Genomic DNA, 24,165 nt, shown 5'->3' with positions numbered 1-24,165 from the left:
CGCCCCACAGCGCCCCCGTAGAGCTCCACAGCGCCCCCTAGCGGCGTACTGACGACCCTGAGGCGCAGCGTGGCGAGACCCATAGAGCCCCACAGCGCCCCCATAGGACCCCATAGAGCCCCACAGCGCCCCCATAGGACCCCATAGAGCCCCACAGCGCCTCCTAGCGGCGTACCGACGACCCGGAGGCGCAGCGTGGCGAGACACAGAGCCCCATAGAGCCCCATAGAACCCCATAGCGACCCCATAGAGCCCCACAGCGCCCCACAGCGCCCCCTAGCGGCGTACCGACGACCCGGAGGCGCAGCGTGGCGAGACACAGAGCCCCATAGAGCCCCATAGAACCCCATAGCGACCCCATAGAGCCCCACAGCGCCCCACAGCGCCCCCTAGCGGCGTACCGACGACCCGGAGGCGCAGCGTGGCGAGACACAGAGCCCCATAGAGCCCCATAGAACCCCATAGCGACCCCATAGAGCCCCACAGCGCCCCACAGCGCCCCCTAGCGGCGTACCGACGACGCGGAGGCGCAGCGTGGCGAGACACAGAGCCCCATAGAGCCCCATAGAGCCCCATAGCGCCCCACAGCGCCCCCATAGAGACCCATAGCCACCCCCATAGAGCCCCATAGAACCCCGTAGAGCCCCACAGCGCCCCCGTAGAGCCCCATAGTGCCCCACAGCGCCCCCTAGCGGCGTACCGACGACGCGGAGGCGCAGCGTGGCGAGACACAGAGCCCCATAGAGCCCCATAGCGCCCCATATCACCCCCTAGCGCCCCACAGCGCCCCCTAGCGGCGTACCGACGACCCGGAGGCGCAGCGTGGCGAGACACAGAGCCCTATAGAGCCCCATAGGCACCCATAGAGCCCCATAGCGACCCCATAGGCACCCATAGAGCCCCATAGCGACCCCGTAGAGCGCCCCCCACAGAGCCCCATAGAACCCCATAGCGCCCCACAGCGCCTCCTAGCGCCCCCGTAGAGCCCCATAGCACCCCCGTAGAGCCCCACAGCGCCCCACAGCGCCCCCGTAGAGCCCCACAGCGCCCCACAGCGCCCCCTAGCGGCGTACCGACGACGCGGAGGCGCAGTGTGGCGAGACACAGAGCCCCATAGAGCCCCACAGCGCCCCACAGCGCCCCCGTAGAGCCCCATAGCCACCCCCATAGAGCCCCATAGAACCCCGTAGAGCCCCACAGCGCCCCCTAGCGGCGTACCGACGACCCGGAGGCGCAGCGTGACGAGACACAGAGCCCCATAGAGCCCCATAGAACCCCATAGCGACCCCATAGAACCCCCTAGCGCCCCACAGCGCCCCCGTAGAGCCCCACAGCGCCCCACAGCGCCCCCTAGCGGCGTACCGACGACGCGGAGGCGCAGCGTGGCGCAGTCCTCCATGTTGTCGATGCGGACCCTCATCTCGTAGTTCCCCGACAGCGGCCGCGCGGCGGAGCGGATGAAGAACACCGAATCCACGTCGGATGTGCGCGTCTGAACCTCCGCGGGCAGCGCGCCGCCCTCCCGCGACCACGTGACCTGGGGGCGGGGCTTCCCCTGGGAACGGGGGGGGGGGGAGGAGGTGGGGTTGGGGGCGGGGCTTCCCCTGGGAAGGGGGGGGGGGAGGGGTTGGGGGTGGGGTTGGGGGCGGGGCTTCTCCTGGGGGGAGGGGTTGGGGGTGGGGTTGGGGGCGGGGCTTCTCCTGGGAAGGGGGGGGAGGAGGTGGGGTTGGGGGCGGGGCTTCCCCTGGGGGGGGATAGGGGGGGATAGGGGGGGAGGGGAGGAGGTGGGGGAGGGGGCGGGGCTTCTCCTGGGGGGGGGAGGGGGGTTGGGGGTGTGGGAGGGGGGAATAGGGGGGGAGGGGTTGGGGGTGGGGTTGGGGGCGGGGCTTCCCCTGGGAAGGGGGGGGGGGGGAGGAGGAGGTGGGATTGGGGGCGGGGCTTCCCCTGGGGGGGGGGGTTGGGGGGGGCGGGGCTTCCCGTGGGTGGGGGAGTGGGGGTTGGGGGCGGGGCTTCTGAGGGGGGGAGGAGGGGTTGGGGGGGGGGGCGGGGCTTCCTCTGGGGGGGGGGGGGAGGAGGAGGTGGGGTTGGGGGCGGGGCTTCTCCTGGGGGGGGGAGGGGGGTTGGGGGTGTGGGAGGGGGGAATAGGGGGGGAGGGGTTGGGGGTGGGGCTGGGGCGGGGCTTCACCTGGGAAGGGGGGGGGGGGAGGAGGAGGTGGGGTTGGGGGCGGGGCTTCTCCTGGGGGGAGGGGGAGGGGGGGTTGGGGGCGGGGCTTCCCCTGGGAAGCGGGGGGGAGGAGGAGGAGGTGGGGTTGGGGGCGGGGCTTCCCCTGGGGGGGGGGGGGGAGGAGGTGGGGTTGGGGGCGGGGCTTCCCCTGGGGGGGGGTTGGGGGGGGCGGGGCTTCCCGTGGGTGGGGGAGTGGGGGTTGGGGGCGGGGCTTCCCCTGGGAAGGGGGGGGCGAGGAGGTGGGGTTGGGGGCGGGGCTTCTTCTGGGGGGAGGGGGAGGGGGGAAGAGGGGGAGGGGAGGAGGTGGGGGAGGGGGCGGGGCTTCTCCTGGGGGGGGGAGGGGGGAAGGGGGGGAGGGGAGGCGGTGGGGGAGGGGGCGGGGCTTCTTCTGGGGGGAGGGGGGAGGGGGCGGGGTATCCCCTCGGTGGGGGGAGGTGGGGTTGGGGGCGGGGCTTCCCCTGGGGGGGGGGGAGGGGGGAAGGGGGCGGGGCTTCCCCTGGGGGGGGAGGGGGCGGGGCTTCTCCTGGGGGGGGGGGAGGGGGGAATAGGGGGGGAGGGGTTGGGGGTGGGGTTGGGGGCGGGGCTTCCCCTGGGGGGGGGTGGGGGGGGCGGGGCTTCCCGTGGGGGGGGGGAGGGGGGGTTGGGGGGGGGCGGGGTTTCCCCTGGGTGGGGGAGTGGGGGTTGGGGGCGGGGCTTCCCCTGGGCGGGGAGGGGGCGGGGCTTCCCCTGGGGGGGGGGGAGGAGGTGGGGTTGGGGGCGGGGCTTCTCCTGGTTGGGGGGGGGGGGGGGGAGGAGGTGGGGTTGGGGGCGGGGCTTCCCCTGGGGGGGGGGGGAGGGGGCGGGGCTTCCCCTGGGGGAGGGGGGAGGGGGGGTTGGGGGCGGGGCTTCCCCTTGGGGGGGGTGGGGAGAAGGTGGGGTTGGGGGGGGCAGAGTGGGGGAGTGGGGGGGGGTGGGGGGGTCGCTATGGGGCTGGTAGGGGGCAGAGTGGGGTCGCTGTGGGGCTGGGGGGGGCAGAGTGGGGCTGGGGGGGGGTCGGTGTAGGGTCGGTGTGGGGCTGAGGGGGGCGGAGTGGGGGAGGGGGGGTCGGTGTGGGGTCACTATGGGGATGGGGGGGGTCGGAGTGGGGCTGGGGGGGGCAGGGTTGGGGGAGGGGGGGCTGCGGGGGGGTCGCTGTGGGGCTGGGAAGGGGCAGAGTGGGGTCGGTGTGGGGCTGGGGGGGGTCGGGGTGGGGTTGGGGGGGCGGTTTGGGGGTGGCGGGGGTCGGTGTGGGGTCAGTGTGGGGCTGGGAGGGGTCGGGGTGGGGGGGTCGGTGTGGGGCTGGGAGGGGGCAGAGTGGGGTCGCTGTGGGGCTGGGGGGGGCAGAGTGGGGCTGGGGGGGGTCGGTGTAGGGTCGGTGTGGGGCTGAGGGGGGTCGGGGTGGGAGAGGGGGGGGCCGTGGTGGGGGAGGGGGTATCGGTGTGGGGCTGGGGGGGTCGGTGTGGGGCAGAGGCAGTGCTATAGGGCGGCGCTATGGGGCGGAGGTGTGGCTATGGGGCAGAGGTGTTGCTATGGGGCAGAGGCAGCACTGTGGGGTGTGGCTATGGGGCAGAGGCGTGGCTATGGGGCAGAGGAGGCGTTGCTATGGGGCAGAGGAGGCGTTGCTATGGGGCAGAGGCAGCGCTATAGGGCAGCGCTATGGGGCAGAGGCGTGGCTATGGGGCAGAAGACGCGGCGCTATGGGGCAGAAGTGTCGCTATGGGGCAGAGGTGTCGCTCTGGGGTGTGGCTATGGGTCAGAGGTGTGGCTATGGGGCAGAGGAGGCGTTGCTATGGGGCAGAGGAGATGTTGCTATGGGGCAGGGGAGGCGTTGCTATGGGGCAGGGGAGGCGTTGCTATGGGGCGGAGGCGTTGCTATGGGGCAGAGGCGGCGTTGCATTGGTCGGAGGCATGGCTATGGGGCAGAGGAGGCGTTGCTATGGGGCAGAGGAGGCGTTGCTATGGGGCAGAGGCAGCGCTATAGGGCAGCGCTATGGGGCAGAGGCGTGGCTATGGGGCAGAAGAGGCGGCGCTATGGGGCAGAGGTGTCGCTCTGGGGTGTGGCTATGGGTCAGAGGCGTTGCTATGGGGCAGAGGTGGTGTCGCCCTGGGGTGTGGCTATGGGGCAGAGGTGTGGCTATGGGGCAGAGGTGTGGCTGTGGGGCAGAGGTGTCGCTCTGGGGTGTCGCTCTGGGGTGTCGCTATGGGGCAGAGGTGTGGCTGTGGGGCAGAGGGGTGGCTGTGGGGCAGAGGAGGCGGCGCTATGGGTCAGAGGCGGTGCTATGGGGCAGAAGTGTCACTATGGGGCGGAGGTGTGGCTGTGGGGTGTGGCTATGGGGCAGAGGTGTGGCTATGGGGCAGAGGAGGCGTTGCTATGGGGCAGAGGAGGCGTTGCTATGGGGCGGAGGCGTTGCTATGGGGCGGAGGAGGCGTTGCTATGGGGCAGAGGCGGCACTGTAGGGTGTGGCTATGGGGCAGAGGTGTGGCTATGGGGCAGAGGTGTTGCTATGGGGCAGAGGCAGCACTGTGGGGTGTGGCTATGGGGCAGAGGTGTGGCTATGAGGCAGAGGCGTTGCTATGGGGCGGAGGCGTTGCTATGGGGCAGAGGCGGTGCTATGGGGCAGAGGAGGCGTTGCTATGGGGCGGAGGCGTTGCTATGGGGCAGAGGAGGCGTTGCTATGGGGCGGAGGCGTTGCTATGGGGCAGAGGAGGCGTTGCTATGGGGCAGAGGAGGCGGCACTATGGGGCAGAGGCATTGCTATGGGGCGGAGGCGTTGCTATGGGGCAGAGGCGGCGTTGCTATGGGGCAGAGGAGGCGTTGCTATGGGGCAGAGGAGGCGGCACTATGGGGCAGAGGCGTTGCTATGGGGCAGAGGAGGCGTTGCTATGGGGCAGAGGAGGCGTTGCTATGGGGCGGAGGCGTTGCTATGGGGCGGAGGAGGCGTTGCTATGGGGCAGAGGCAGCACTGTGGGGTGTGGCTATGGGGCAGAGGTGTGGCTATGAGGCAGAGGCGTTGCTATGGGGCGGAGGCGTTGCTATGGGGCAGAGGCGGTGCTATGGGGCAGAGGAGGCGTTGCTATGGGGCGGAGGCGTTGCTATGGGGCAGAGGAGGCGTTGCTATGGGGCGGAGGCGTTGCTATGGGGCAGAGGAGGCGTTGCTATGGGGCAGAGGCGGCACTGTGGGGTGTGGCTATGGGGCAGAGGTGTGGCTATGAGGCAGAGGCGTTGCTATGGGGCAGAGGTGTGGCTATGGGGCAGAGGAGGCGTTGCTATGGGGCGGAGGCTTTGCTATGGGGCGGAGGCGTTGCTATGGGGCAGAGGCGGCGTTGCTATGGGGCAGAGGCGTTGCTATGGGGCAGAGGAGGCGTTGCTATGGGGCAGAGGCGGCACTGTGGGGTGTGGCTAAGGGGCAGAGGTGTGGCAATGAGGCAGAGGCGTTGCTATGGGGCAGAGGTGTGGCTATGGGGCAGAGGAGGCGTTGCTATGGGGCAGAGGCGTTGCTATGGGGCAGAGGAGGCGTTGCTATGGGGCGGAGGCGTTGCTATGGGGCAGAGGCGGCGTTGCTATGGGGCAGAGGCGTTGCTATGGGGCAGAGGAGGCGGCACTATGGGGCGGAGGCGTTGCTATGGGGCAGAGGAGGCGTTGCTATGGGGCAGAGGAGGCGGCACTATGGGGCAGAGGCATTGCTATGGGGCGGAGGCGTTGCTATGGGGCAGAGGCGGCGTTGCTATGGGGCAGAGGAGGCGTTGCTATGGGGCAGAGGAGGCGGCACTATGGGGCGGAGGCGTTGCTATGGGGCAGAGGAGGCGTTGCTATGGGGCAGAGGAGGCGTTGCTATGGGGCGGAGGCGTTGCTATGGGGCGGAGGAGGCGTTGCTATGGGGCAGAGGCAGCACTGTAGGGTGTGGCTATGGGGCAGAGGTGTGGCTATGGGGCAGAGGTGTTGCTATGGGGCAGAGGCAGCACTGTGGGGTGTGGCTATGGGGCAGAGGTGTGGCTATGAGGCAGAGGCGTTGCTATGGGGCAGAGGCGTTGCTATGGGGCAGAGGCGGCGCTATGGGGCAGAGGAGGCGTTGCTATGGGGCAGAGGCGTTGCTATGGGGCAGAGGAGGCGGTGCTATGGGGCAGAGGCGGCGCTATGGGGCAGAGGAGGCGTTTCTATGGGGCAGAGGAGGCGGCACTATGGGGCAGAGGCGTTGCTATGGGGCAGGGGAGGCGTTGCTATGGGGCAGAGGCGGCACTGTGGGGTGTGGCTATGGGGCAGAGGTGTGGCTATGGGGCAGAGGTGTTGCTATGGGGCAGAGGCAGCACTGTGGGGTGTGGCTATGGGGCAGAGGTGTGGCTATGGGGCAGAGGCGTTGCTATGGGGCAGAGGCGTTGCTATGGGGCAGAGGCGGCGCTATGGGGCAGAGGAGGCGTTGCTATGGGGCAGAGGCGTTGCTATGGGGCAGAGGAGGCGGTGCTATGGGGCAGAGGCGGCGCTATGGGGCAGAGGAGGCGTTTCTATGGGGCAGAGGAGGCGGCACTATGGGGCAGAGGCGTTGCTATGGGGCAGGGGAGGCGTTGCTATGGGGCGGAGGCGTTGCTATGGGGCAGAGGAGGCGTTGCTATGGGGCGGAGGCGTTGCTATGGGGCAGAGGAGGCGTTGCTATGGGGCAGAGGCGGCACTGTGGGGTGTGGCTATGGGGCAGAGGTGTGGCTATGAGGCAGAGGCGTTGCTATGGGGCAGAGGTGTGGCTATGGGGCAGAGGAGGCGTTGCTATGGGGCGGAGGCTTTGCTATGGGGCGGAGGCGTTGCTATGGGGCAGAGGCGGCGTTGCTATGGGGCAGAGGCGTTGCTATGGGGCAGAGGAGGCGTTGCTATGGGGCAGAGGCGGCACTGTGGGGTGTGGCTAAGGGGCAGAGGTGTGGCAATGAGGCAGAGGCGTTGCTATGGGGCAGAGGTGTGGCTATGGGGCAGAGGAGGCGTTGCTATGGGGCAGAGGCGTTGCTATGGGGCAGAGGAGGCGTTGCTATGGGGCGGAGGCGTTGCTATGGGGCAGAGGCGGCGTTGCTATGGGGCAGAGGCGTTGCTATGGGGCAGAGGAGGCGGCACTATGGGGCGGAGGCGTTGCTATGGGGCAGAGGAGGCGTTGCTATGGGGCAGAGGAGGCGGCACTATGGGGCAGAGGCATTGCTATGGGGCGGAGGCGTTGCTATGGGGCAGAGGCGGCGTTGCTATGGGGCAGAGGAGGCGTTGCTATGGGGCAGAGGAGGCGGCACTATGGGGCGGAGGCGTTGCTATGGGGCAGAGGAGGCGTTGCTATGGGGCAGAGGAGGCGTTGCTATGGGGCGGAGGCGTTGCTATGGGGCGGAGGAGGCGTTGCTATGGGGCAGAGGCAGCACTGTAGGGTGTGGCTATGGGGCAGAGGTGTGGCTATGGGGCAGAGGTGTTGCTATGGGGCAGAGGCAGCACTGTGGGGTGTGGCTATGGGGCAGAGGTGTGGCTATGAGGCAGAGGCGTTGCTATGGGGCGGAGGCGTTGCTATGGGGCAGAGGCGGTGCTATGGGGCAGAGGAGGCGTTGCTATGGGGCGGAGGCGTTGCTATGGGGCAGAGGAGGCGTTGCTATGGGGCGGAGGCGTTGCTATGGGGCAGAGGAGGCGTTGCTATGGGGCAGAGGCGGCACTGTGGGGTGTGGCTATGGGGCAGAGGTGTGGCTATGAGGCAGAGGCGTTGCTATGGGGCAGAGGTGTGGCTATGGGGCAGAGGAGGCGTTGCTATGGGGCGGAGGCTTTGCTATGGGGTGGAGGCGTTGCTATGGGGCAGAGGCGGCGTTGCTATGGGGCAGAGGCGTTGCTATGGGGCAGAGGAGGCGTTGCTATGGGGCAGAGGCGGCACTGTGGGGTGTGGCTAAGGGGCAGAGGTGTGGCAATGAGGCAGAGGCGTTGCTATGGGGCAGAGGTGTGGCTATGGGGCAGAGGAGGCGTTGCTATGGGGCAGAGGCGTTGCTATGGGGCAGAGGAGGCGTTGCTATGGGGCGGAGGCGTTGCTATGGGGCAGAGGCGGCGTTGCTATGGGGCAGAGGCGTTGCTATGGGGCAGAGGAGGCGGCACTATGGGGCGGAGGCGTTGCTATGGGGCAGAGGAGGCGTTGCTATGGGGCAGAGGAGGCGGCACTATGGGGCAGAGGCATTGCTATGGGGCGGAGGCGTTGCTATGGGGCAGAGGCGGCGTTGCTATGGGGCAGAGGAGGCGTTGCTATGGGGCAGAGGAGGCGGCACTATGGGGCGGAGGCGTTGCTATGGGGCAGAGGAGGCGTTGCTATGGGGCAGAGGAGGCGTTGCTATGGGGCGGAGGCGTTGCTATGGGGCGGAGGAGGCGTTGCTATGGGGCAGAGGCAGCACTGTAGGGTGTGGCTATGGGGCAGAGGTGTGGCTATGGGGCAGAGGTGTTGCTATGGGGCAGAGGCAGCACTGTGGGGTGTGGCTATGGGGCAGAGGTGTGGCTATGAGGCAGAGGCGTTGCTATGGGGCAGAGGCGTTGCTATGGGGCAGAGGCGGCGCTATGGGGCAGAGGAGGCGTTGCTATGGGGCAGAGGCGTTGCTATGGGGCAGAGGAGGCGGTGCTATGGGGCAGAGGCGGCGCTATGGGGCAGAGGAGGCGTTTCTATGGGGCAGAGGAGGCGGCACTATGGGGCAGAGGCGTTGCTATGGGGCAGGGGAGGCGTTGCTATGGGGCAGAGGCGGCACTGTGGGGTGTGGCTATGGGGCAGAGGTGTGGCTATGGGGCAGAGGTGTTGCTATGGGGCAGAGGCAGCACTGTGGGGTGTGGCTATGGGGCAGAGGTGTGGCTATGAGGCAGAGGCGTTGCTATGGGGCAGAGGCGTTGCTATGGGGCAGAGGCGGCGCTATGGGGCAGAGGAGGCGTTGCTATGGGGCAGAGGCGTTGCTATGGGGCAGAGGAGGCGGTGCTATGGGGCAGAGGCGGCGCTATGGGGCAGAGGAGGCGTTTCTATGGGGCAGAGGAGGCGGCACTATGGGGCAGAGGCGTTGCTATGGGGCAGGGGAGGCGTTGCTATGGGGCGGAGGCGTTGCTATGGGGCAGAGGAGGCGTTGCTATGGGGCGGAGGCGTTGCTATGGGGCAGAGGAGGCGTTGCTATGGGGCAGAGGCGGCACTGTGGGGTGTGGCTATGGGGCAGAGGTGTGGCTATGAGGCAGAGGCGTTGCTATGGGGCAGAGGTGTGGCTATGGGGCAGAGGAGGCGTTGCTATGGGGCGGAGGCTTTGCTATGGGGCGGAGGCGTTGCTATGGGGCAGAGGCGGCGTTGCTATGGGGCAGAGGCGTTGCTATGGGGCAGAGGAGGCGTTGCTATGGGGCAGAGGCGGCACTGTGGGGTGTGGCTAAGGGGCAGAGGTGTGGCAATGAGGCAGAGGCGTTGCTATGGGGCAGAGGTGTGGCTATGGGGCAGAGGAGGCGTTGCTATGGGGCAGAGGCGTTGCTATGGGGCAGAGGAGGCGTTGCTATGGGGCGGAGGCGTTGCTATGGGGCAGAGGCGGCGTTGCTATGGGGCAGAGGCGTTGCTATGGGGCAGAGGAGGCGGCACTATGGGGCGGAGGCGTTGCTATGGGGCAGAGGAGGCGTTGCTATGGGGCAGAGGAGGCGGCACTATGGGGCAGAGGCATTGCTATGGGGCGGAGGCGTTGCTATGGGGCAGAGGCGGCGTTGCTATGGGGCAGAGGAGGCGTTGCTATGGGGCAGAGGAGGCGGCACTATGGGGCGGAGGCGTTGCTATGGGGCAGAGGAGGCGTTGCTATGGGGCAGAGGAGGCGTTGCTATGGGGCGGAGGCGTTGCTATGGGGCGGAGGAGGCGTTGCTATGGGGCAGAGGCAGCACTGTAGGGTGTGGCTATGGGGCAGAGGTGTGGCTATGGGGCAGAGGTGTTGCTATGGGGCAGAGGCAGCACTGTGGGGTGTGGCTATGGGGCAGAGGTGTGGCTATGAGGCAGAGGCGTTGCTATGGGGCAGAGGCGTTGCTATGGGGCAGAGGCGGCGCTATGGGGCAGAGGAGGCGTTGCTATGGGGCAGAGGCGTTGCTATGGGGCAGAGGAGGCGGTGCTATGGGGCAGAGGCGGCGCTATGGGGCAGAGGAGGCGTTTCTATGGGGCAGAGGAGGCGGCACTATGGGGCAGAGGCGTTGCTATGGGGCAGGGGAGGCGTTGCTATGGGGCAGAGGCGGCACTGTGGGGTGTGGCTATGGGGCAGAGGTGTGGCTATGGGGCAGAGGTGTTGCTATGGGGCAGAGGCAGCACTGTGGGGTGTGGCTATGGGGCAGAGATGTGGCTATGAGGCAGAGGCGTTGCTATGGGGCAGAGGCGTTGCTATGGGGCAGAGGCGGCGCTATGGGGCAGAGGAGGCGTTGCTATGGGGCAGAGGCGTTGCTATGGGGCAGAGGAGGCGGTGCTATGGGGCAGAGGCGGCGCTATGGGGCAGAGGAGGCGTTTCTATGGGGCAGAGGAGGCGGCACTATGGGGCAGAGGCGTTGCTATGGGGCAGGGGAGGCGTTGCTATGGGGCAGAGGCGGCACTGTGGGGTGTGGCTATGGGGCAGAGGCGTGGCTATGGGGCAGGGGAGGCGTTGCTATGGGGCAGGGGAGGCGTTGCTATGGGGCAGGAGAGGCGGCGCTATGGGGCAGAGGCGTTGCTATGGGGCAGAGGAGGCGTTGCTATGGGGCAGAGGCGGCGCTATGGGGTGTGGCTATGGGGCAGAGGTGTGGCTATCAGGCAGAGGCGTTGCTATGGGGCAGAGGTGTGGCTATGGGGCAGAGGAGGCGTTGCTATGGGGCAGAGGCGGCGTTGCTATGGGGCAGAGGAGGCGTTGCTATGGGGCAGAGGCGGCACTGTGGGGTGTGGCTAAGGGGCAGAGGTGTGGCTATGAGGCAGAGGCGTTGCTATGGGGCAGAGGTGTGGCTATGGGGCAGAGGAGGCGTTGCTATGGGGCGGAGGCGTTGCTATGGGGCAGAGGAGGCGTTGCTATGGGGCGGAGGCGTTGCTATGGGGCAGAGGTGTGGCTATGGGGCAGAGGCGTTGCTATGGGGCAGAGGAGGCGGCACTATGGGGCGGAGGCGTTGCTATGGGGCAGAGGAGGCGTTGCTATGGGGCAGAGGAGGCGTTGCTATGGGGCAGAGGCGGCGTTGCTATGGGGCAGAGGCGTTGCTATGGGGCAGAGGAGGCGGCACTATGGGGCGGAGGCGTTGCTATGGGGCAGAGGAGGCGTTGCTATGGGGCAGAGGAGGCGTTGCTATGGGGCAGAGGAGGCGGCACTATGGGGCAGAGGCATTGCTATGGGGCAGAGGAGGCGTTGCTATGGGGCAGAGGCGGCGTTGCTATGGGGCAGAGGCGTTGCTATGGGGCAGAGGAGGCGGCACTATGGGGCGGAGGCGTTGCTATGGGGCAGAGGAGGCGTTGCTATGGGGCGGAGGCGTTGCTATGGGGCAGAGGAGGCGTTGCTATGGGGCAGAGGCGGCACTGTGGGGTGTGGCTATGGGGCAGAGGTGTGGCTATGGGGCAGAGGTGTTGCTATGGGGCAGAGGCAGCACTGTGGGGTGTGGCTATGGGGCAGAGTTGTGGCTATGGGGCAGAGGCGTTGCTATGGGGCAGGGGAGGCGGCACTATGGGGCAGAGGCGTTGCTATGGGGCAGGGGAGGCGTTGCTATGGGGCAGAGGCGGCACTGTGGGGTGTGGCTATGGGGCAGAGGCGTGGCTATGGGGCAGGGGAGGCGTTGCTATGGGGCAGGGGAGGCGGCGCTATGGGGCAGAGGCGTTGCTATGGGGCAGGGGAGGCGTTGCTATGGGGCAGAGGAGGCGTTGCTATGGGGCAGAGGCGGCGCTATGGGGTGTGGCTATGGGGCAGAGGTGTGGCTATCAGGCAGAGGCGTTGCTATGGGGCAGAGGTGTGGCTATGGGGCAGAGGAGGCGGCACTATGGGGCAGAGGCATTGCTATGGGGCAGAGGAGGCGTTGCTATGGGGCAGAGGAGGCGTTGCTATGGGGCAGAGGCGGCGCTATGGGGTGTGGCTATGGGGCAGAGGTGTGGCTATCAGGCAGAGGCGTTGCTATGGGGCAGAGGTGTGGCTATGGGGCAGAGGAGGCGTTGCTATGGGGCAGAGGAGGCGTTGCTATGGGGCAGAGGAGGCGATGCTATGGGGCAGAGGAGGCGTTGCTATGGGGCAGAGGCGGCGCTATGGGGTGTGGCTATGGGGCAGAGGTGTGGCTATCAGGCAGAGGCGTTGCTATGGGGCCGAGGTGTGGCTATGGGGCAGAGGAGGCGGCACTATGGGGCAGAGGCATTGCTATGGGGCAGAGGAGGCGTTGCTATGGGGCAGAGGAGGCGTTGCTATGGGGCAGAGGCGGCGCTATGGGGTGTGGCTATGGGGCAGAGGTGTGGCTATCAGGCAGAGGCGTTGCTATGGGGCAGAGGCGTTGCTATGGGGCAGAGGAGGCGTTGCTATGGGGCAGAGGAGGCGTTGCTATGGGGCAGAGGCGGCGTTGCTATGGGGCAGAGGAGGCGTTGCTATGGGGCAGAGGCGGCGCTATGGGGTGTGGCTATGGGGCAGAGGTGTGGCTATCAGGCAGAGGCGTTGCTATGGGGCAGAGGCGTTGCTATGGGGCAGAGGAGGCGTTGCTATGGGGCAGAGGAGGCGTTGCTATGGGGCAGAGGCGGCGTTGCTATGGGGCAGAGGAGGCGGTGCTATGGGGCAGAGGCAGCGCTATGGGGCAGAGGAGGCGTTGCTATGGGGCAGAGGCGGCGTTGCTATGGGGCAGAGGAGGCGTTGCTATGGGGCAGAGGCGGCGATGCTATGGGGCAGAGGCGGCGCTATGGGGCGGTACCTGGAAGGGGATGACGAGGTTGACCTGCTCCCCCACGCGCCTGATGTAGGTCTGGCGGAGGTGCCGCGGGAGGCGGATTTTGGGGCGCTCTGTGGGGCACAGCGCCGCGTTGGGGCGACCCACGGCTGCCCCACAGACACCCGCGCAGCCCACACGGAGCGCACGGACACCCCACAGAGACCCATAACCACCCCATGGAGACCCCACAGTGCCCCATAGAGATCCCATACAAACCCCATAGAGACCGCATAGAGACCCCATGGAGAGCCCGTGGAGACCCCATAGAGATCCCATAGTGCCCCATAGAGATCCCATAGAGACCCCATAAGCAGCCCATGGAGACCCCATAGAGACCCCATAGAGACCCCATAGAGACCCCATGGAGATCCCATGGAGACCCCATAGAGATCCCATAGTGCCCCATAGAGATCCCATAGAGACCCCATAAGCAGCCCATGGAGACCCCATAGAGACCCCATAGAGACCCCATAGAGATCCCATGGAGACCCCATAGAGATCCCATAGTGCCCCATAGAGATCCCATAGAGACCCCATAAGCAGCCCATGGAGACCCCATAGAGACCCCATAGAGACCCCATAGAGACCCCATGGAGACCCCATAGAGATCCCATACAAACCCATAGAGATCCCATAGAAAACCCATAGAGATCCCATAGAGACCCCATAGAGACCCCATAAGTAGCCCATGGAGACCCCACAGAGATCCCATAGGAACCCCATAGAAATCCCATAGAGACCCCATGGATACCCCATAGATACCCCATAGTGCCCCACAGAGATCCCATACATACCCTATAAGTACCCCATGGATACCCCATAGAAATCCCATAGAAACCCCATAAAGACCCCATAGAAACCCCATAGAGATCCCAGAGACCTCATAATGACCCATAACCACCCCATAGAGCCCCATAATGACCCAAACCACCCCATAGCGCCCCATAGTGACCCATAACCACCCCATAGCAACCCCTAACCACCCCATAGAGCCCCATAACCCCCCCATAGTGCCCCATAGTGCCCTATAATGACCCATAACCCCCCCATAGTGCCCCATAACCCCCCCATAGTGCCCCATAGTGCCCCATAATGACCCATAACCACCCCATAGTGCCCCATAACCCCCCAATAGTGACCCAAAGGTGCCCCATAATGACCCATAACCTCCCCATAGCGACCCATAGCTGCCCCATAATGAACCATAACCACCCCATAGTGCCCCATACAGCCCCATAATGACCCATACCCACCCCATAGAGCCCCATAGAGCCCCATAATGACCCATAACCACCCCATAGAGCCCCATAGCCACCCCATAGAACCCCATAATGACCCATAACCACCCCACAGAGCCCCATAATGACCCATAACCACCCCATAGTGCCCCATAACCCCCCCATATCGACCCCTCGGTGCCCCCCGCCCCCTTCTGCCCCACATACCGACGATCTCCCGGATGGTGACGGGTTGGGCCATAGTGACCCTTAACCACCCCACAGAGACCCATAGAGCCCCATAATGACCCATAACCCCCCCACAGCAGCCCATAACCCCCCCATAGTGCCCCATAGAGCCCCATAATGACCCATAACCACCCCACAGAGCCCCATAATGACCCATAACCACCCCGTAGTGACCCATAACCACCCCATAGAGCCCCATAATTACCCATAACCACCCCACAGAGCCCCATAATGACCCATAACCACCCCATAGTGACCCATAACCACTCCACAGAGCCCCATAGAGCCCCATAATGACCCATAACCACCCCATAGCGACCCATAACCACCCCATAGAGCCCCATAATGACCCATAACCACCCCACAGAGCCCCATAGAGACCCATAATGACCCATAACCACCCCATAGGGACCCATAACCCCCCCACAGAGCCCCATAATGACCCATAACCCCCCCATAGGGACCCATAACCCCCCCACAGAGCCCCATAATGACCCATAACCCCACCATAGCGACCCCTCGGTGCCCCATAACGACCCATAACCACCCCATAGAGCCCCATAATGACCCATAACCCCCCCATAGTGCCCCATACAGCCCCATAATGACCCATAACCACCCCATAGAGCCCCATAATGACCCATAACCACCCCATAGTGAACCATAACCACCCCACAGAGCCCCATAATGACCCATAACCCCCCCATATCGACCCCTCGGTGCCCCCCGCCCCCTTCTGCCCCACATACCAACGATCTCCCGGTTGGTGACGGGTTGGGCCATAGTGACCCATAACCACCCCACAGAGACCCATAGAGCCCCATAATGACCCATAACCACCCCACAGAGCCCCATAATGACCCATAACCACCCCGTAGTGACCCATAACCACCCCATAGAGCCCCATAATGACCCATAACCACCTCACAGAGCCCCATAATGACCCATAACCACCCCATAGTGACCCATAACCACCCCATAGTGCCCTATAGAGCCCCATAATGACCCATAACCACCCCACAGAGCCCCACAATGACCCATAACCCCCCCATAGGGACCCATAACCACCCCACAGAGCCCCACAATGACCCATAACCCCCCCATAGGGACCCATAACCACCCCACAGAGCCCCATAATGACCCATAACCACCCCATAGTGACCCATAACCCCCCCATAGCGACCCATAACCCCCCCATAGAGCCCCATACAGCCCCATAATGACCCATAACCACCCCATAGAGCCCCATAATGACCCATAACCACCCCATAATGACCCATAACCACCCCACAGAGCCCCACAATGACCCATAACCCCGCCATAGTGACCCATAACCACCCTACAGAGCCCCATAATGACCCATAACCCCCCCATATCGACCCCTCGGTGCCCCCCATAACCCCCCCTTCTGCCCCACATACCGACGATCTCCCGGATGGTGACGGGTTGGGCCATAGTGACCCATAACCACCCCATAGAGCCCCATAATGACCCATAACCACCCCATAGCGACCCATAGGTGCCCCATAATGACCCATAACCACCCCACAGAGCCCCATAGAGACCCATAATGACCCATAACCACCCCACAGAGCCCCATAATGACCCATATCCACCCCATAGCGACCCATAACCACCCCATAGAGCCCCATAATGACCCATAACCACCCCATAGAGCCCCATAGAGCCCCATAATGACCCATAACCCCCCCCATAGGGACCCATAACCCCCCCACAGAGCCCCATAATGACCCATAACCCCACCATAGCGACCCCTCGGTGCCCCATAACGACCCATAACCACCCCATAGAGCCCCATAATGACCCATAACCCCCCCATAGTGCCCCATACAGCCCCATAATGACCCATAACCACCCCATAGAGCCCCATAATGACCCATAACCACCCCACAGAGCCCCATAATGACCCATAACCCCCCCATATCGACCCCTCGGTGCCCCCCGCCCCCTTCTGCCCCACATACCGACGATCTCCCGGATGGTGACGGGTTGGGCCATAGTGACCCATAACCACCCCACAGAGACCCATAGAGCCCCATAATGACCCATAACCCCCCCATAGCAGCCCATAACCCCCCCATAGTGCCCCATAGAGCCCCATAATGACCCATAACCACCCCACAGAGCCTCATAATGACCCATAACCCCCCCATATCGACCCCTCGGTGCCCCCCGCCCCCTTCTGCCCCACATACCGACGATCTCCCGGATGGTGACGGGTTGGGCCATAGTGACCCATAACCACCCCACAGAGACCCATAGAGCCCCATAATGACCCATAACCCCCCCATAGCAGCCCATAACCCCCCCATAGTGCCCCATAGAGCCCCATAATGACCCATAACCACCCCACAGAGCCCCATAATGACCCATAACCCCCCCATAGTGACCCATAACCACCCCATAGAGCCCCATAATTACCCATAACCACCCCACAGAGCCCCATAATGACCCATAACCACCCCATAGTGACCCATAACCACCCCATAGTGCCCTATAGAGCCCCATAATGACCCATAACCACCCCATAGTGACCCATAACCACCCCATAGTGCCCTATAGAGCCCCATAATGACCCATAACCACCCCATAGCGACCCATAACCCCCCCATATCGACCCCTCGGTGCCCCCCGCCCCCTTCTGCCCCACATACCGACGATCTCCCGGATGGTGACGGGTTGGGCCATAGTGACCCATAACCACCCCATAGAGCCCCATAATGACCCATATCCACCCCATAGGGACCCATAACCCCCCCACAGAGCCCCATAATGACCCATAACCCCACCATAGCGACCCCTCGGTGCCCCATAACGACCCATAACCACCCCATAGAGCCCCATAATGACCCATAACCCCCCCATAGTGCCCCATACAGCCCCATAATGACCCATAACCACCCCATAGAGCCCCATAATGACCCATAACCCCCCCATAGTGACCCATAACCACCCCATAGAGCCCCATAATGACCCATAACCACCCCACAGAGCCCCATAATGACCCATAACCCCCCCATATCGACCCCTCGGTGCCCCCCATGACCCCCCCTTCTGCCCCACATACCGACGATCTCCCGGATGGTGACGGGTTGGGCCATAGTGACCCATAAGCACCCCATAGAGCCCCATAATGACCCATAACCCCCCCATAGTGCCCCATACAGCCCCATAATGACCCATAACCACCCCACAGAGCCCCATAATGACCCATAACCCCCCCATATCGACCCCTTGGTGCCCCCCACCCCCTTCTGCCCCACATACCGACGATCTCCCGGATGGTGACGGGTTGGGCCATAGTGACCCATAACCACCCCACAGAGCCCCATAATGACCCATAACCACCCCATAGTGACCCATAACCCCCCCATAGCGACCCATAACCCCCCCATAGAGCCCCATACAGCCCCATAATGACCCATAACCACCCCACAGAGCCCCATAATGACCCATAACCCCCCCATATCGACCCCTCGGTGCCCCCCACCCCCTTCTGCCCCACATACCGACGATCTCCCTGATGGTGACGGGTTGGGCCATAGTGACCCATAACCACCCCACAGAGCCCCATAATGACCCATAACCCCCCCCTAGTGACCCATAACCACCCCACAGAGCCCCATAATGACCCATAATCACCCCATAGTGACCCATAACCCCCCCATAGCGACCCATAACCCCCCCATAGAGCCCCATACAGCCCCATAATGACCCATAACCACCCCACAGAGCCTCATAATGACCCATAACCCCCCCATAGGGACCCATAACCCCCCCATAGAGCCCCATAATGACCCATAACCCCCCCATAGCGACCCATAGGTGCCCCATAATGACCCATAACCACCCCAGAGCCCCATAGAGCCCCATAATGACCCATAACCCCCCCATAGTGACCCATAACCACCCCACAGAGCCCCATAATGACCCATAACCCCCCCATATCGACCCCTCGGTGCCCCCCGCCCCCTTCTGCCCCACATACCGACGATCTCCCGGATGGTGACGGGTTGGGCCATAGTGACCCATAACTACCCCATAGAGCCCCATAATGACCCATAACCACCCCATAGTGACCCATAACCACTCTATAGAGCCTCATAATGACCCATAACCCCCCCATAGCGACCCATAACCACCCCATAGAGCCCCATAATGACCCATAACCACCCCATAGTGACCCATAATGACCCATAACCACCCCATAGAGCCCCATAGAGCCCCATAATGACCCATATCCCCCCCATATCGACCCCTCGGTGCCCCCCATAACCCCCCCTTCTGCCCCACATACGGACGATCTCCTGGATGGTGACGGGTTGGGTCATAGTTACCCATAACCACCCCATAGCGACCCATAACCACCCCATAGAGCCCCATAATGACCCATAACCCCCCCCATAGAGCCCCATAACCCCCCCATAGTGACCCATAGGTGCCCCATAATGACCCATAACCACCCCATAGAGCCCCATAGTGCCCTACAGAGCCCCATAATGACCCATAACCCCCCCATATCGACCCCTCGGTGCCCCCCGCCCCCTTCTGCCCCACATACCGACGATCTCCCGGATGGTGACGGGTTGGGCCATAGTGACCCATAACCCCCCCATAGTGCCCCATAGAGCCCCATAATGACCCATAACCACCCCACAGAGCCCCATAATGACCCATAACCACCCCGTAGTGACCCATAACCACCCCATAGAGCCCCATAATGACCCATAACCACTCCATAGCGACCCCTCGGTGCCCCATAACGACCCATAACCACCCCATAGAGCCCCATAATGACCCATAACCCCCCCATAGTGCCCCATACAGCCCCATAATGACCCATAACCACCCCACAGAGCCCCATAATGACCCATAACCACCCTACAGAGCCCCATAATGACCCATAACCCCCCCATATCGACCCCTCGGTGCCCCCCGCCCCCTTCTGCCCCACATACCGACGATCTCCCGGATGGTGACGGGTTGGGCCATGGTGGCGGGGGGGCTTTTGCCCGCCATGTTGACGCTGATGACCCGGAAGAGCAGCCGCTCCCCCGTGGGGAGACCCCGCGCCGTCAGCCCACAGCGCTCCACCAACTCCGTGTTGGCCGCCACCCATTCATTGGCTGCGGGGGGGGGGGGCAGAGGTCAAAGGTCAAAGGGCAAAGGGCAGGAGGTCAGGGTTAGGGGGCAGGGGGCGGGATCTGGGTGGGGGGGGAGAGGGAGGGGGTAGGGGGGAAGGTATGGGCTTGTGGGGCAGGGTTAGGGGGCAGGGTATGGGGTCAGGGTTAGGGATAGGGGCCAGTGTATGGGGCTGTGGGGCTGGGTTAGGGGGCAGGGTATGGGGTTGTGGGGCAGGGTATGAGGTCAGAGTTAGGGATGGGGTCGAGGTATGGGGTTGTGGGGCAGGGTATGGGGTCAGAGTTAGGGATGAGGTCAAGGTATGGGGTTGGGGGGCAGGGTTAGGGGTTGTGGGGCAGGGTTAGGGGGCAGGGTATGGGGCAGGGTTAGGGATAGGGGTCAGGGTATGGGATTGTGGGGCAGGGTTAGGGGTCAGGGTATGGGGTCAGGGTTAGGGATAGGGGTCAGGGTTATGGGGTTGTGGGGCAGGGTTAGGGGGCAGGGTTAGGGATGGGGTCAAGGTATGGGCTTGTGGGGCAGGGTATGGGGCAAGGTTGGGGGGCAGGGGGTCAGGGTTAGGGGTTGTGGGGCAGGGTTAGGGGTTGTGGGGCAGGGTATGGGGCAAGGTTGGGGGGCAGGGGGTCAGGGTATGGGGCTGTGGGGCAGGGTAGAGGGGCTGTGGGGCAGGGTTAGGGGTCAGGGTTAGGGAGAGGGGTCAGGGTATGGGGTTGTGGGGCACGGTTAGGGGTCAGGGTTAGGGATAGGGGTCAGGGTATGGGGTTGTGGGGCAGGGTTAGGGATAGGGGGCAGGGTATGGGGTTGTGGGGCAGGGTTAGGGATAGGGGGCAGGGTATGGGGTTGTGGGGCAGGATATGGGGTCAGAATTAGGGATTGGGTCAAGGTATGGGGTTGTGGGGCAGGGATAGGGGTCAAGGTATGGAGTTGTGGGGCAGGGTTAGGGGGCAGGGTATGGGGTCACGGTTAGGGATAGGGGCCAGGGTATGGGGTTGTGGGGCAGGGTTAGGGGGCAGGGTATGGGGTTGTGGGGCAGGGTATGGGGTCAGAGTTAGGGATAGGGGTCAGGGTATGGGGCTGTGGGGCAGGGTTAGGGGGCAGGGTTAGGGACAGGGGTCAAGGTTAGGGTATGGGGCTGTGGGGCAGGGTTAGGGGGCAGAGTTAGGGATAGGGGTCAGGGTATGGGGTTGTGGGGCAGGGATAGGGGCCAGGGTTAGGGGTTGTGGGGCAGGGTTAGGGGTTGTGGGGCAGGGTATGGGGCAAGGTTGGGGGGCAGGGGGTCAGGGTATGGGGCTGTGGGGCAGGGTTAGGGGGCAGGGTTAGGGAGAGGGGTCAGGGTATGGGGTTGTGGGGCACGGTTAGGGGTCAGGGTTAGGGATAGGGGTCAGGGTATGGGGCTGTGGGGCAGGGTTAGGGGTCAGGGCATCAGGGTATGGGGTTGTGGGGCAGGGATAGGGGTTGTGGGGCAGGGATAGGGGTCAGCGTTATGGATAGGGGTCAGGGTTAGGGATAGGGGTCAGGGTATGGGGTTGTGGGGAAGGGATAGGGGCATTTCTGGGGCAGCTATGGGGCAGCCTTGGGGTATCTATGGGGCAGCTATATGGGAATCTATGGGGCAGCTATGGGGCACTCACATCCCTCCCGGCACCACTCGACCAGGTATCCATGGAGTATGGATCACACTATGGGATCTCTATGGGGTCTCTATGGGGCAGCTATGGGGCAGCCATGGGGTCTCTATGGGGTCCCTATGGGGTCTCTTTGGGGCAGCCATGAGGTATCTATGGGATCTCTATGGGATCTCTACAGGATCTCTACGGGGTCTCTATGGGATCTCTATGGGGCAGCTATGGGGCAGTTATGGGGCAGCTATGGGGCAGCTATGGGGCAGTTATGGGGCAGCTATGGGGCAGCTATGGGGCACTCACATCCCTCCCGGCACCACTCGACCAGGTAGCCATGGGGTATGGATCACACTATGGGATCTCTATGGGATCTCTATGGGATCTCTATGGGGCAGCCAGGAGATATCTATGGGGTCCCTATGGGGCACTATGGGTCGCTATGGGTCGCTATGGGGCACTCACATCCCTCCCGGCACCACTCGACCAGGTAGCCATGGGGTATGGATCACACTATGGGATCTCTATGGGATCTCTATCGGGCAGCCATGAAATATCTATGGGGCAGCCATGGGGTATCTATGGGGCAGCCATGGGGTATCTATGGGGCAGCCATGGGGTATCTATGGGGCACACACATCCCTCCCGGCACCACTTGACCAGGTAGCCATGGGGTATGGATCACACTATGGGATCTCTATGGGGCAGCTATAGGGTATCTATGGGGCAGCTATGGGGCAGCGATGGGATCTCTATGGGGTCCCTATGGGGTCCCTATGGGGTCTCTATGGGGCAGCCATGAGGTATCTATGGGATCTCTATGGGATCTCTACAGGATCTCTACGGGGTCTCTATGGGATCTCTATGGGGCAGCTATGGGGCAGTTATGGGGCAGCTATATGGGGCAGCTATGGGGCACTCACATCCCTCCTGGCACCACTCGACCAGGTAGCCATGGGGTATGGATCACACTATGGGATCTCTATGGGATCTCTATCGGGCAGCCATGGGGTATCTATGGGGCAGCCATGGGGCAGCTATGGGGCAGCTATGGGGCGCTATGGGGCAGCTATGGGTCGCTATGGGGCACTCACATCCCTCCCGGCACCACTCGACCAGGTAGCCATGGGGTATGGATCACACTATGGGATCTCTATGGGATCTCTATGGGATCTCTATGGGGTCTCTATGGGGCAGCCATGGGGCAGCTATGGGGCAGCTATGGGGCGCTATGGGGCACTCACATCCCTCCCGGCACCACTCGACCAGGTAGCCATGGGGTATGGATCACACTATGGGATCTCTATGGGATCTCTATGGGGCAGCCAGGAGATATCTATGGGGTATCTATGGGTCGCTATGGGTCGCTATGGGGCACTCACATCCCTCCCGGCACCACTCGACGAGGTATCCGTCGACGCCGCCCGCCCCGATGCGCTCCGGGGGTCTCCATTTGATGGTGGCGGTGGTGTCGGTGACGTCCTCCAACACCACGTGGGTCGGTTCGCTCGTCGGCGCTGCCCCACAGCGCCCCACACTCAGCCCCATAGCGCCACACAGCGCCCCATAGGGCCCCATAGTGCCCCACAGCGCCCCACACTCAGCCCCATAGCGCCACACAGCGCCCCATAGGGCCCCATAGTGCCCCACAGCGCCCCACACTCAGCCCCATAGCGCCACACAGCACCCCAAACCGCCCCACACCACCCCGCACTCAGCCCCATAGCGCCACACAGCGCCCCATAGTACCCCAATGAGGCGCTCCATAGCGCCCCACTGAGCCCCATTGCAACCTGCGTGTTGAGGCTGGGCTGCGACACCCCATCGAGGTCCCCCAAACCCCCCATAGGACCCCCCAAACCCCCACCAGAACCGCGCAAACCCCCATCAGAACCCCCCAAACCCCCATCAGGATGCCCCAAACCCCCATCAGGACACCCCAAACTCCCCATAGGACCCCCCAAACCCCCATCAGGACCCCCCCAAACCCCCATCAAAGCCCCCCAAACCCCCATCAGGACCCTCCTAACCCCCCATAGGACGCCCCAAACCCCCATCAGGACCCTCCTAACCCCCCATAGGACGCCCCAAACCCCCATCAGGACCCCCGAAACCCCCCATAGGACCCCCCAAACCCCCATCAGGACCCTCCTAACCCCCCATAGGACCCCCCCCAGGACCCCGTAGCCCCCCAATCCCTCACCGATGGGCATGAAGGGCTGCGTGTTGAGGCTGGGCTGCGACACCCCATCGAGGTCCCCCAAACCCCCCATAGGACCCCCCAAACCCCCATCAGGACACCCCAAACCCCCATCAAAGCCCCCCAAACCCCCCGTAAGACCATCAGGACCCTCCTAACACCCCATAGGACCCCCAAACCCCCATCAGGACCCCCCAAACCCCCATCAGGACCCCCAAACTCCCCATCAGGACCCCCAAACCCCCATCAGGACCCCCCATAGGACACTCCAAATCCCCATCAGGACCCCCAAACCCCCCCCCAAACCCCCCCAGCCCCCCGATCCCTCACCGATGGGCATGAAGGGCTGCGTGTTGAGGCTGGGCTGCGACACCCCATCGAGGTCCCCCCAACCCCCCATAGGACCCCCCAAACCCCCACCAGAACCCCCCAAACCCCCATCAGAACCCCCCAAACCCCCATCAGGATGCCCCAAACCCCCATCAGGACCCCCAAACCCCCCTCAGGACCCTCCTAACCCCCCCTAGGATCCCCAAACCCCCACCAGAACCCCCCAAACCCCCATCAGAACCCCCCAAACCCCCATCAGGACCCCCCAA

At 64.0% G+C, this 24,165-nt stretch overlaps 1 protein-coding gene across 1 annotated transcript in view; it reads right to left on the bottom strand.

The window, feature by feature from the left end:
• Positions 1-23,614, bottom strand: part of MYBPC2 (myosin binding protein C, fast type) — a gene marked incomplete at its 5' end in the record, with an annotated part of 51,903 nt that extends 28,289 nt beyond the window's left edge. The window contains 5 exon segments of the mRNA NM_001044659.1: positions 1,363-1,555; positions 13,104-13,192; positions 19,567-19,734; positions 22,749-22,883; positions 23,570-23,614. Of these exon segments, the coding sequence (NP_001038124.1) occupies positions 1,363-1,555; positions 13,104-13,192; positions 19,567-19,734; positions 22,749-22,883; positions 23,570-23,614 (630 nt within the window).
• Positions 23,615-24,165: the final 551 nt, after the last annotated feature.

Source organism: Gallus gallus (genome assembly GCF_016699485.2).
Source record: "Gallus gallus isolate bGalGal1 chromosome 31 unlocalized genomic scaffold, bGalGal1.mat.broiler.GRCg7b 31_unloc3, whole genome shotgun sequence".
Lineage (NCBI taxonomy): Eukaryota > Metazoa > Chordata > Aves > Galliformes > Phasianidae > Gallus > Gallus gallus.
The sequence above is the reverse complement of the archived record's forward strand: the minus strand, read 5'-3'. Positions and strand labels throughout refer to the sequence as shown.